Source organism: Daucus carota, chromosome 1 (assembly GCF_001625215.2).
Source record: "Daucus carota subsp. sativus chromosome 1, DH1 v3.0, whole genome shotgun sequence".
Lineage (NCBI taxonomy): Eukaryota > Viridiplantae > Streptophyta > Magnoliopsida > Apiales > Apiaceae > Daucus > Daucus carota.
The window spans coordinates 53873624-53887532 of NC_030381.2; the positions used below are offsets into that span (position 1 = coordinate 53873624).

The window sequence follows — 13909 nt, forward strand, 5'->3', positions numbered from 1 at the left end:
AGTAACTAATAAATAAAGCAACAAGGGCATATGTCCACCACGTATTGACGTGAGTAAATAGTATCTGGAATGGTTCAATTGAAAATTTATGGCAGTGCGGTCCAGAACAATTTTTGTCTCGTCCAGATTTTAAAAAGATGGACAAACAATCTAGATAGCAAGCATATGAACGATCCGGTTCATTTCCTCTCATTCACCTGTTAACAAATGACCCCTAAGTCAAACATTCATTTTTTAAAAACCGTGCTAGTCAAACTTGCTCATACAATTTGAGACGGAAGGAGTATATGTTTTATAAGTAATTTTTTAATAGAAATAAAATTGAAAAATATTCATTTATTGAAAAGTATGTCAAACTAATTTCTTATTTCCATCCTGTCTTATTTATAATTTTAAATCGGTTTATCACATGTGTTACTCAAGCAAACAAATTTTTTTGGTCGAAAATTAAAAATAAAAAATAATTTAAACGGATGAGTTATAAAGTCGGGACAAAATGCATGTAAAGTCTATCTCTATCATTCACAAACTCATACACGCTCTTCTAGTATGAGCATTCCAAATTCAATCGGACCGTGACAGAAAGTGAAGAGGCGAAATTAGGGTTTCCAATCCGGCGAAATTGAAGAGGCGGTGTTTGAATATGGGGAGGACTCGCACAAAGAATGATGGTCGTGGATTGTATATTCGATCAGACAAGGCGAGTACACGTAAGCGTTCCTCAATCATCGGACCAGGCGCGATGAGGAAAGCAAGGCGAGTACACGTAAGTGTTCCTCAATCATCGTATCTTTTGTGTTTGTGTTCATGTTTTGTTTTGTATAATTCATTGTATCTATATTGCAATTCTAGTTTTATCTTGGTTTACCTACGAGGAAAATTTACGATGCGTTGAAAAACAAGAAATTGCGTCCCATCTATATGGATGAATATGTTTGTCTTACGGAGCTTGCTATTCGCCTCTATAATATCAAGGAGGTTTGTTTCTCGGGCTCTCGACAAGCGATTGATGCAACTATCTGTCTGAATTTTAGATTTTCGATTAATTCTTGTAGTGTTTGTTATTTATCTAACTATTTATACATACAGCATACGCAATTCAGCCAAGTCAAGCTGCTTAAGATAGTTGCAGCGCAGGGTGGGTATTGGGTAAATTTAATCACTTTCGAAGCGCTGTCACCTCTCGGGGATGCTACAGTTTTCAAAACAACAATAACGCAGTTTTTTCGCCAATATCAGAAAATAGAGATTAAGCCTGTTGAGCTCAAATGCTCTCAGTCTGGTCACAATGGTGAAAACTCTAAACAAGATCCGCCCCTTGATATTGCTCAACAACCCGTCATCAAAACATTCCCTGCTGTATGTTTCCATATTCCTTTTAGCTATGCCTTCGCTATCCTATTTCCTATGTGCGCACTAGTGCTTGCTATACTCACTCATATGATTTATATATATTGAATTTCCGCACTGTAGAATACTTTGGAAGATATGGCCCCTTTTCTCTCCCAGTATGCTCTTGTCATGTATGACATGGACGAGGTCTGTCTCCTATCTTTTTATCTTTCTTTTAATTAATATTCTAAAATATTAATATCTAATCATTTTACACTGCACACCCAGTCTCTCGCGCGCACAGGTAATATAAAAAGAGAGGCATTTCATAGCATTTCCTCACTGAAAGTTGTCAAGGTAATCAAACTTGATGCAGAGGAGGGAACTCTTTACCAAGTTACTTTCACAGCCTCCTTGCGTGATGAGAGCAAGAATGTTGAGACCTTCGAAACACATATATGTGTGCCTACCCTCTTCCCAACTATGATCTTGGAAGTAAGGGATTTTAAGATGATCAAGCGCGACTGATGCAGGTAATTCCAACCGCATCTCCCGTTTTTGATTTATGTGCTCCTCAGTTTTTCCTCACACCTTTCTTCCTTCTTTTCTCGACTTTAAAATTTTCTTTCTGTATAGTGATAATCGCTCCCTCCTGCTCATATTATTAACTGAAAATAAATTAGAAGATACAATGTCATCAAGGAATTTTATTTTATTTTGGGAGGGGGACGTGGGAAACATCAATATTTGTGGGATTTCGATGAACCATTGATTCAAACAAAGTGTCTAATCTAACTATCAGTCTTCTCCACTCCCCACTCGTATTGTTTTATTTGTGTCGCTTGGACTTAAGGTTGAATTTTTCAACAAACATGTGAGTTTGTGTGGGGACTTCTGACTATGCCCGTGAATATTAGCTCTGTTTTGACAAAAAAAACCAGAACCTCTGTGAATATTAGCTCTGTGTCAATATGTTGTTGACTGTGGAAACAGAACCTCTGTGCATTTCTTGTTTAATTGAGGATAAACAGTTCTGTGATGAATATGATTGGTTAGGTGTGGAAAATGGTTGGATATCTCTATTAGGGTAATTTAATTACACAGTTTGGCTTTGAGTCCGTATTTCATGTTCCATTCACTGAGACATGATTTCATGCTTAACGCCTTCGGTGTCATGGAAGCCCAGGAAGCTCCATTTCTGCTACAACTATAGAATACACCTACCATTTTTTAATAATATAACCTTTTCAGTTTGAAATTATCTTGGGACACTAATGTTGTCTGGCGGAATAAAACTTGACGTCCTAGCCTGATGATATGTTGATTGAAATCTGCGAATGGCATGAATAGAAACTGAAGGGATAGATGTGACACACGTAAACTAGGGAATAAGCATTATGAGCTCCAGCCTTTTGACTTCCAAACACGAGCCTGGAAATTCCACCTTGAAGCACATACCAGAAACAACACTTTAAGACATTTAATTTTTTTTTTGGGGGGCATTAATTTATATAAGCGGAAAATACAATTTTTCTGTAAAATGGTGCAATAGTGCTAGAAATGTGTTCTTCCCTCAATCTCAAAGCCCATGTCCAACTAGCAAATTTATCGCGGCGTTGCACTGTACTGTGACGCTACCAGCATGTTCATTTTAGTGAGTATTGAATTAAACAATGCAGATGTGTCGCTGAGTCTATTTCTACATACAGGGGGTGTGTATATTCTATCGTTTGTGTTTGCAAAGCATGCAACTCCAACGCAAGCCAACAAAAGGGGCATGACATGTGGAAATTGTTTCTTTTTTGGGGTATGCAGGTGGACAGAGTATATCTCCGGTCTAACTGTGAAAACAAAAATGAACATGCATTTTTGTTTCTTAAATACCGACAAAATATGAACATGTAAACTACAAACTACAAGAGAATAATACCGCTTGACAGTTCCTTTTGATGAACGGACTTAACTGTATTTATTCTGTACTGTACATGGTTATTTTTGTTATATAAGGTCAAATAATCGGTATTGCATTTTCCCATGTTCTCTGTCAAGGAATTGATTGATTTCTTCAATGATCTCCCTATCACATTTTTCCTGAAGTAACACCAATTGGTACCTTGTTCTTGTTGATAATCTGTTCATATTTGTTGGTTGGTATAAGTTGTGTTGTGTATATAATTTTTGTGGAAGCTGAGTATGTCTTGATTGTTGTTTGTATAAGCAGGGTTTGCTTGCAACAGTGCCTGTGGATGGGCAGAGGGAACGAAAAAACTAGTTGCTAAATAAAGTCGGCTGCATGTATATTATGGGGCCGTTTGGGCAAGCTTAAAAGAAGTGACTTCTTGCTTAAACTAGAGAAGTGAAGCAGAAGTGAGAAGTAAATAAGTTAATAAAGTGTTTGGAAAAGAAGCAGAAGAAGCTAGGTTTCTCAGCTTCTTAAAAGTGCTTCTACTTCTTTACACAAACGGGTCAAGAGAAGTAGAAGCCAAAGCAGAAGCTGCTTCTGTTAAACAAACAGGCCCTATGTTTATGAATTGGTCACTGTTGAGTGTTCGACCATTTGAAACAAATGATTAGATTTATGTCCAAGCTCGTTATGTTTAGTTTGTGTGTGTCGGATGATCTATTCTTATTTTTTACTACTCTCTATGTCTCATTTAATTCTATACGTTTATTTTTCACTGCTCGACACGCACTTCAATGCTCTTATAAAATATAGTTTTATAACTTATTTTTAATATTTTCTTTTTCTGAATAAAAATATAACATTCAAATTTTTATATAAAAAAAAAATCTTAAAAATAAGTTATATAACTATACTTTACGGGAGCATTAAAGTCCGTGTCATTAGATTTTGTTAGAAAGCAAGCTAACAGGATGGCACTGGCACATTAAATTCACATTAAATTGCTAAAATTTTTCGTATGCTTAATGGATTCTTGGATTTTGCGCATCATCTTTGTTTGAGACAATTTTGTCATTGTCTACTTATTTGATGATTCAATGAAGTTCCAATTTTTACTTTAAAAAAAAAATTAGTTGCTAATTATGATAATATACCTAATTCGAAGTTCCTTTTAAACTTAACTAATATAATAATAAAATTATAATAGAAGAAAATATAGAATGGTAAAGAAACTTAAAAATCACACTTTTCTCGGAGTCCAAATAACACGAGCACATTCATCCATGATCCAACCAATTCGAAGATAACCCCACCAATCGTGTGTAATTTTTGGAGGAAAAAATTTCACCTTCATAAAATTCTTTTTAGTATTAAATATTTAACAGATGTCCAATATTTCTTATATAGAGAAATAAAGTATCTTTGGAGATCATATTTTTATTGTAGTATTGTAGACAAACACAAGTCCATAATTTTTCTTATTTTTTTAATTATGTTTAGTGAGTGAATGTTATGTATATTGTATATAATACAGACCACCAACTATAATCAATGGGCACCAATCGTGATTTTGTATTTTATGTATTTCTTCGTATTATGTAATATTTTGCACTTGTGTAATAGTTTTGGTATATTTTTCTCCTATATCAGTAAATATGCTCCTAAAACAGTTTTTTAATTTAAGTTGTCAATCTGTAAAAGAATAAGACAAATATAAGAGCTAAAAAATGAGAATATTAGTATTTATCCGACTATATTAAATATTAAATTAATTATCCGATTTTGATATTTGATCAGAATTCTCATACTGCTAGTCTGCTACTAGTCTAGTACTAGTAAGGAATGAAACAGATTTGTTGGTTGCATTCACTAAAGTTGGTGTGTATACGACACTGGTGAACTTGCTCTTATAGTCTTATCATACCAACCAATTGAGGAAACATCATATTACACCATTGCTCAACAGTTAACAGTACCACAGATTACTTACCATAGTACAAAGTCTTGGCTTAGAATGATTTGAACCATAAGAAAAGGAAAAGCTTTTCAAGTCCGCTTATCAATCCACACAATCAACAAGAACAATTCACACACACAAACTAAACACATCGAGCTTGGACAGAAATCTAACCATTTGTTTCAAAAGGTCAAAACAATGACCAATTCATAAACTGATAAACATAATATACATGCAGATGACTTTATTAAGCAACTACTTTCTTTGTTCCCTTGTGCTCCTCCACAGGCACTGTTGCAAGCAAATCCCTGCTTATACAAACAACAGTCAACACATACTCAGCTTCCACAAAAAATATATACAAAACACAACTTTAACTACCAACAAATATGAACAGATTATAAACAAGAACAAGGTACCAACTGGAATTACTTCAGGACAAATGTAATAGGGAGATAGAAATCAATCAATTCCTTGATACAGAACATGGAAAAATGCAAATACCAGTTATCCGACCTCACATAACAAAAACAAGACTAATGTAATAGGGAGATCTTCGAAGAAATTAATTCCTCGACAGAGAACATGGGAAAATGCAATACCGATTATTTGACCTTATACAACAAAAAAAACCATGTACAATAAAGAGTAGATACAGTTAAGGAAGTTCATAAAAGGAAACTGTTAAGTGGTATTATTCTCTTGTAGTTTGTAGTTTACATGTTCATATTTTGTCAGTATTTAATAAACAAAATGCAGGTTCATTTTGGTTTTCACAGTTAGACCGGAGTCCACCAGCGTAACCCAAACAGAAACAATTTCCACATGTCATGCCCCTTTTGTTGGGTTGCGTTGGAGTTGCATGCTTTGCAAACACAAACGATAGAATATACACTCCCCTGTATGTAGAACAAGATTCAGCGACACATCTGTATTGTTTAATTCAATACTCATCCAAAATGAACATGCTGGTAGCGTCACAGTACAGTGCAACACTGCGATAAATTATTAAATGTCTTAAAGTGTGGTTCTGGTATGTGCTTCAAGGTGGAATTTCCAGGCTCGTGTTGGAAGTCAAAAGGCTGGAGCTCATAATGCTTATTCCCTAGTTTTCGTGTGTCACATCTATCCCGTCAGTTTCTATTCATGCCATTCGCAGATTTCAATCAACAATTCAACATTTAAAATACGGGAATTCTTCAAATTCCAAAATATGGGGATACGGGTACGGGGGGATACGGCAAATATTAAAATATTTAAAATATTATATATATATATATATATATATATATATAATAATTCATAAGATGCATTTAAGTAGAACAAAATAGCGGAATAACTAAATCAATCCTACTAGAGATAGAAATACACACACACACACGAGCAATTATATATACTTACAATCTATAGACACACATGAGCAGATATTACAGAAAACACACTTACAAATCGACATACTTGAGCTGGAGATGCTCTGCTCTCTCTCGTACAGGTACTCAATTAGTCTAATTAGGTTTTGATCCCTCTTTTCTTTCTTTTGATCAACTAGTTTTAAGTTTAAAAAAAATAAAAAAGTTGTTAAAAATTACGATTTGTGCCACTGCCGCACCCCCATCCCCGCACCCCCGCGTATCCCCATCGCTGCCTCCACCGATACGCCACGTGGCGTATCCCGTGCGTATCCCGCCGCACCCCGCCGCACCCCCAAGTATCCCCTACGCAGTTCTTCACCCAGATGAAGTATCTCTGCTTTCTAGGGTTCTGGTATGTGCTTCAAGGTGGAATTTCCAGGCTCGTGTTGGAAGTCAAAAGGCTGGAGCTCATAATGCTTATTCCCTAGTTTTCGTGTGTCACATCTATCCCGTCAGTTTCTATTCATGCCATTCGCAGATTTCAATCAACATATCATCAGGCTAGGACGTCAAGTTTTATGCCGCCATACAATATTAGTGTCCCAAGATAATTTCAAACTAAAAAGTTTATATTATTAAAAAAACGGTAGGTGTATTCTGTAGTTGTAGCAGAAATGGAGCTTCCCTTCCATGACACCGAAGGCATAAAAGCATGAAATCATGTCTCCGTGAACGAAACATGAAATATGGACTCATAGCCACACAGTGTAATTAAATTGCCCTAATAGAAATATCTAACCATTTTCCACACCTAACGAATCATATTCATCACAGAACTGTTTATCCTCAATTAACCAAGAAATGCACAGAGGTTCTGTTTCCACAGTCAACAACATAATGATAACACAAATAAATAAATAAATAAATAAATAGATAAATATGCGTGTGTGCGTGTGGGGGGGGGGGGTTGTGCATGCCATGTTCCCATGGTTTTTTTGTCAAAACAGAGCTAATATTCACAGGCATAGTCACAAGTCCCCACAACAAACTCACATGTATGTAAAAAAATTCAACCTTAAGTCCACGTGACACGAATAAAACAATAAGAGTGGTGAGTGGAGAAGACTGATAGTTAGATTAGACACTTTGTTTGGATCAATGGTTAATCGAAATCCCACAAATATTGATGTTTCCCATGTCGTCCTCCCAAAATTAAGTAAAATACCTTGATGAAACTGTATCTTCTAATTTATTTCCAGTTAATAATATGAGCAGGAGGGAGCAATTATCACTATAAAAAAATAAGAAATTTAAAGTCGAGAAAAGAAGGAAGAGAGGTGTGAGGAAAAACTGAGGAGCGCATGAAATTAAAATAACGGGAGATGCTGTTGGAATTACCTGCGACTGATATCCCTTACTTTCAAGATCATAGTTGGGAAGAGGCTAGGCACACATATATGTGTTTCGAAGGTCTCAACATTCTTGCTCTCATCACGCAAGGAGGCTGTGAAAGTAACAAGGTAACTAGTACCCTCCTCCGCATCAAGTTTAATCACCTTGACAACTTTCAGTGAGGAAATGTTATGAAATGCCTCTCTTTTTATATGACCTGTACGCTCAAGAGACTGCGTGTGCAGTGTAAAATGATTAGATATTAATATTTAAGAATATTAATTAAAAGAAAGATAAAAAGATAGGAGACAGACCTGGTCCATGTCATAATTGACAAGAGCATACTGGGAGAGAAAAGGGGCCATATCTTCCAAAGTGTTCTACAGTGAGGAAATTCAATATATATAAATAATATGAGTATAACAAGCACTAGTGCGCATAAAGGAAATAGGATACCGGAAGCATAGCTAAAAGGAATACAGAAATATACAGCAGGGAATGTTTTGATGACGGGTTGTTGAGCAATATCAAGGGGCGGATCTTGTTTAGACTTTTCACCATTGTGACCAGACTGAGAAGATTTGAGCTCAACAGACTTAATCTCTATTTTTTTATATTTGAGAAAAAACTGTGTTATTGTTGTTTTGAAAACTGTAGCATCCCCACGAGGTGACAGGGCTTCGAAAGTGATAAGATTTATCCAACAGCCACCCTTCGCGGTCACTATCTTAAGCAGCTTGACTAGGATGAATTGTGTATGCTGTATGTAAAAATAGTTAGTTAAATAACAAACACTACAAGAATTAATCGGAAATCTAAAATTCAGACAGATAGTTGCATCAATTGCTTGTCGAGAGCCCGAGAAACAAACCTCCTTGATATTGTAAAGGCGAATAGCAAGCTCCGTAAGACAAACATATTCATCCATATAGATGGGATGCAATTTCTTGTTTTTCGACGCATCGTAAATTTTCTCCGTAGGTAGACCAAGATAAAACTAGAATTGCAATATAGATACAATGAATTATACAATACAAAACATGAACACAAACACAAAAGATACGATGATTGAGGAACTCTTACGTGTACTCGCCTTCCCTTCCTCGTCGCTCCCGGTCCATGTTTGTCTGACCCACGAGAATCATTCTTTGTGCGACTCCTCCCCATATTCAAACACCGCCTCTTCAATTTCGCCTGATTGGAAACCCTAATTTCGCCTCTTCCTTTTCTGTTAGACTCGCTTCGCTTGTAATATTATAAAGGAAACAAAATCTAAATTAAAATATCACACTCTAATAATAAATTTGGAATGTATATACATTTGGTATATGCATGGATACTTCATCTGTTCAACATTTTTTCCAAAAAACTCCGAATGCAATTTTCGAAAGGCTTTTATCGATAATCCAAACCAATTCTCACGAAATAAGAGAATAATCACATACTCTCACCAGGGGTAGAAATCAAGCTATAATCAAAACAAATTAGAGAAAATCAAACTAAAAACTAAAACAATTAGATATGCACCACGACCCTACACTAGGAGATAATCAATCAACTCACAAATCCAAAAAGCCCTCTCGAAGGAGTTGAAAACGAATTCGAGTAATTTGGGATCGAACTCGGATTTGACTCGTTAAAAACGACTATAATTCGTATCCGTGTAAAAAATGAGTGAATTTGAATACGGTTTTACAATTCGAATGAATATCGAGACGAATCGTAACATTCTGGTACTCACAATTATTTATTTAGAGTTGTTCAATTAAATTAAGGGGCCGTTTGGTTCGACTAAGGAAAACGGAATGGAATCCAGAAAAGGGAAATGAAAAGAAAGGAAAGGAATGATGCTGAATTGTATTACCTGTTTGGTTTTGATCCGGAAACGGAATGGAAAATTATATGATTATCCTTATATTTGATTTTCAAATATTTTAATATCAAAAATTTCAAATATATTTACATATATAATAATATAGTTCATTTATATTTCATAATTTGACATATTTAATTATTTAAAAATATTATTAATTTTATATTAAAATTATTTTTAATATATAAAAATTAAATTAAAATTTATTTTTGATTTTCAAAAATATTTTACATATTACTTTTGATGTTAATGGCATCTGAAATAAATTATAAATGATAATAAAATAAGAATCAGGAAAGGGAAAAGAAATACCCAGGGAAGGTTGGGAATGGATAATGAGGGATTTGGGGTAAACCTAAAACTAAAAGAAGGGAAAGGGAATGATGATTTTTGTAAAACAAACAACAACAAAGGGAATGAAACTGGTTGTTTTCCTTTCACTTTGTTAACTACCCCCAACCAAACGGCCCCTAAGAGTACTCGATTATACATATTTAATGAAGACGCTCGAATCGAATACATAAATCATGTATATTATTATGTATAATATACATCATATAAATAATATTATAATATATTAATATTATACGCTACAAGTGATTTGATTATATATGTAGTAAATAATTATACGAGTATTCATAATTTTTTAATTATCCACTTCGAATTCGAATACAAACATACAAATATAAATAATTTGTATACATTCGAGCCAGCTGAAGTATAAACTGTACAAATATTGAAATTCGAATTCGAATACGAGTAATTATCATGTCGAGCCGAATTCGACCATACTGTTATTCGTACCTATTCGACTCGTTTTCAGCCTTATCTAGAAGCGAATAGGAACGAAAATCGAAAGTTTCGGTGATATAGATCTAAGAAACTTTCCCCAAAGATCGAGATTTATTAAGAAATTAATAAAAGAGGCAAGAACAATCAAACAACAAGGAATGAAATGGAAAGATTTGGGGGTTTTCACTGGAAAACCGATGAAAGCGCTATCGGGATGAAAAGAGGGAGGCGGCTAGAGAGAAGAGAGAAAAAGGAAAATAGGGTTCGGCAGTTTACTTTTACGGGGGTGTATCCAATTCGGATTTCAATGGATTGTTTTTAGTCCATGGATTTTAATGGATTATATGTGATTTTGATTTTGTACGGATTCTTGATAAATTGTCACAGAGTTGATAGCATTTAAACACAATACTTCAAAATCCTATTGATAGTAATGGGATTTCAAAAAACTTAAAAATACACTGAAGAATGCCACAAAATCCATCATTTTATGAAATCAAAAAAAATCCATAAGCAGTTGAATACCTTCAGATTTTAATGGATTTTAAACATAGCATAATTTAAAATCTCAATTGAATCCCAATCTGAAGTCACGGTCCGATTTAAATTTGGAATTTTTATACATTTGGTATATTATTTGAGTACAACTCCAATAATAATAAAAAATCTTAATCAAAAATGAGTTAGTGTATTAAAAATACTTGCCATTAATCAGGACGAAGCACGGGCGACTATATAATTTTTTATTTTTTATTTGTAATTTTAATTTAATATTATCTTAGTATTTTAGTATTAATGAATTGGATTTAATTAAATTTTATTAGTTAACTAATTATATTTGTTCACGAAAATTTAAATTTTTAAAATTTATTATCTATTTATAAATATTTTTCTAATATTAATATGTGATAATTTATTATTCAATCAATTTTAAATCAAAATTTTAATATATCACATATTTTTATATGTATGGAAAGAAATATTTGTCGTGTAACATATGAGAGTTAGAATATGTGATAAATATACGATTTTGAATATTTTTTTTTCAAAACCAAATCTGTGACGCCCCCAGATCCACATCTCGCAGATCTGGTCCGCCACTAAACATCTGGCTCAAAAACAACACTTGCATTACATATTAATTTTACATAATCCAACTCTTGCCCACAAGTCCAGGGTCGATCGTCTTACAATATTACTACCGAGTCTAACTTTATTACATAAAGGGAAGTCTGATTTCAGACTATTATAATAACTATATCTCGTAATACCAAGCGGCGTAGTCTAGCAGTCTCCGCTTGAGTGATGCGCCTTTTCCCTGCCTTTGCCAAAAACCCATTTCCGGGCGGTTCTCTTGAGTTGTGCCATACTCACTATTTACTGCTCAAAAAGGAATAAAATAGATACAAGAATGAGCAATCAAATTGCTCAGCAATTCCACATAGAACAAAACAACAATCAACAGAATATGCACGTAAGGCATAGAAAACAATTCAAGTCAAAGTAACAAAGCAGCTACCGCCAAATGACAACACAAGTTCAAGTAAAGAAAACGCTGGTCTTCCACCTCTCGGTAACACTACATGGCTCGATCAGCACCATTTCGTGAATACCGTTCTCCTGTGTGATCTTTGCAGTCTGATCGTAACCGCACAAGACACACCTACCACTCTCATTTGCTAGCATAAGGGTTTTGTAACCCAAAACTATCTGCCTTACCAGATAGTACATTCTCAACTCTACCACGAATTTAATAAATTCGTGTTGACCAGCTTGAATAGATTCCTCCGAATACAAGAAAATTCTCCCGAACAAACACTTCGCAATCAATACTACTCGTCTCTACCAAAGAAGTGCGAACAATGCACCCTTTCGACAATGATTACCCAAAGATAGAAGTGAAGGATAATTAATAGAATTAGATTCCAAGAATAAGATGATCTCCAAAAAGGGAGTAAGTTGATTGTGGTGAGATCATCGCTGCAATTTATTCACGTCAACTTTCAAATATTCAAAATATTATGATTATTAGGATAGGCTCATTCCCGAACAATGGGAGTGCTCGAATTATAAGAGGTAATATATGAACAATATTTTTAGAGTCTTCAAATGAAACGTAGATATCTTCTCGATTCACAATGGTACGAAATGTAATATCTTCACAATCAACACTTTTCACACAATTATCAAATAGGCATGAAAAACTTCACGTCAAGAGAGGGATAGTGAACTTGCCTGACGTCCTTAGCTTGATAAGACTTTCCAAGATTTAATACTTATAAATTTGCTCCTCTTTTCCATAATAATAACGATTCTAAACCACGCAATATAATCAATTTAGTATTCTCTTTATAAAGGAGACAATAAATTTGTAAAGGATAATTAAATGAAATCTCGTATCCAGATAATGTTAATATCTTTTAATCAATTAATAAATTCCCTTTTATATCCGTAAATTCTCATCATCATTTCTTTGATTATACAAATATTTTAACTTAATATCAGATAATAATCTATTATCTATTATTATCTATCCGCTTGACTATTAATAACGTCTTTCTTTATTTTATTTGTTTTACTATCAATTTACCAAGTAGTAATCTCATATCACCAACTTGTCTCACCAACTTGTCTCACGATTCTAATTTTATTAATCTTTCCTAGCCATCTCATTTGGTCGCAACCCAAATTAAATTTAAATCTTATTAACTTAACATTTATTTAAATTATTACTACTCTAAATAATTCAACCCTCTCTTCAATATTAATTTTTATTAGATACCGCTCCAACTTAAGCCGGTTCGATGTAATCCGAAGTTCATACAATTACCACAACTTAATTATAAGTTCCGATTCTCGATATTTGTAACACTCATTATAACCAACGGTCCTTATTTTATTTTGTATTTTCTTTCCAAATTTGATTACTAATCATACACACCTATTCATCATAGAACTTAAATTTAATATCCAGTTAATCGTTTTATCTTGCCAATATTTAATTAGGGACTGATTTATTTATTATTAAATATTTGCACTCTCCTCCCTCATCTCCCTCTGTTCTCTCCCACCACTGTTCCGGCGGCTCCTCCGCCACTGTCCCCCTCTCTCTCTCTCTCCCCCCCCCCCCCCCCGACGATGCGCGCACACACAGCACGTACACAAACAAATCTCCCCGCTCCATCACCACCGCCGGCTGTACCGGGGCTGGCTCCGGCCTCCATCCCCTGCGATACCCACCTCCCAATCTGCACACTCCCCATAAGCAACCAATTCCTAATCTCAATTTCTTCGATTTCAGCCAATAA

The 13909-nt window shown here is 34.5% G+C and overlaps 2 protein-coding genes across 3 annotated transcripts; one reads left to right on the forward strand and one right to left on the reverse strand.

Moving 5' to 3' along the window:
• The first annotated feature begins 504 nt into the window (after positions 1–504).
• On the forward strand, positions 505–4012 carry LOC108213949 (uncharacterized). Of its 2 annotated transcripts, XM_017385733.2 has the most exons (6): positions 505–766; positions 853–978; positions 1090–1359; positions 1474–1539; positions 1621–1865; positions 3554–4012. In XM_017385733.2, exons 1-5 carry the CDS (start codon positions 644–646, stop codon positions 1858–1860), a joined length of 825 nt encoding a protein of 274 aa, XP_017241222.1. In that variant the 5' UTR covers positions 505–643; the 3' UTR covers positions 1861–1865; positions 3554–4012. The 2 variants fall into 2 exon arrangements, with proteins under 2 accessions (XP_017241222.1, XP_017241242.1); XM_017385753.2 differs by lacking the exon at positions 853–978 and having other exon boundaries at positions 3554–3691.
• A 1182-nt stretch (positions 4013–5194) lies between these two features.
• Positions 5195–9225, reverse strand: LOC108201666 (uncharacterized). The gene is made up of 6 exons (XM_064086101.1): positions 9020–9225; positions 8808–8933; positions 8427–8696; positions 8251–8316; positions 7943–8169; positions 5195–5500 (listed from the first exon to the last, which is right to left on the reverse strand). Exons 1-6 carry the CDS (start codon positions 9101–9103, stop codon positions 5440–5442), a joined length of 834 nt encoding a protein of 277 aa, XP_063942171.1. The 5' UTR covers positions 9104–9225; the 3' UTR covers positions 5195–5439.
• Positions 9226–13909: the final 4684 nt, after the last annotated feature.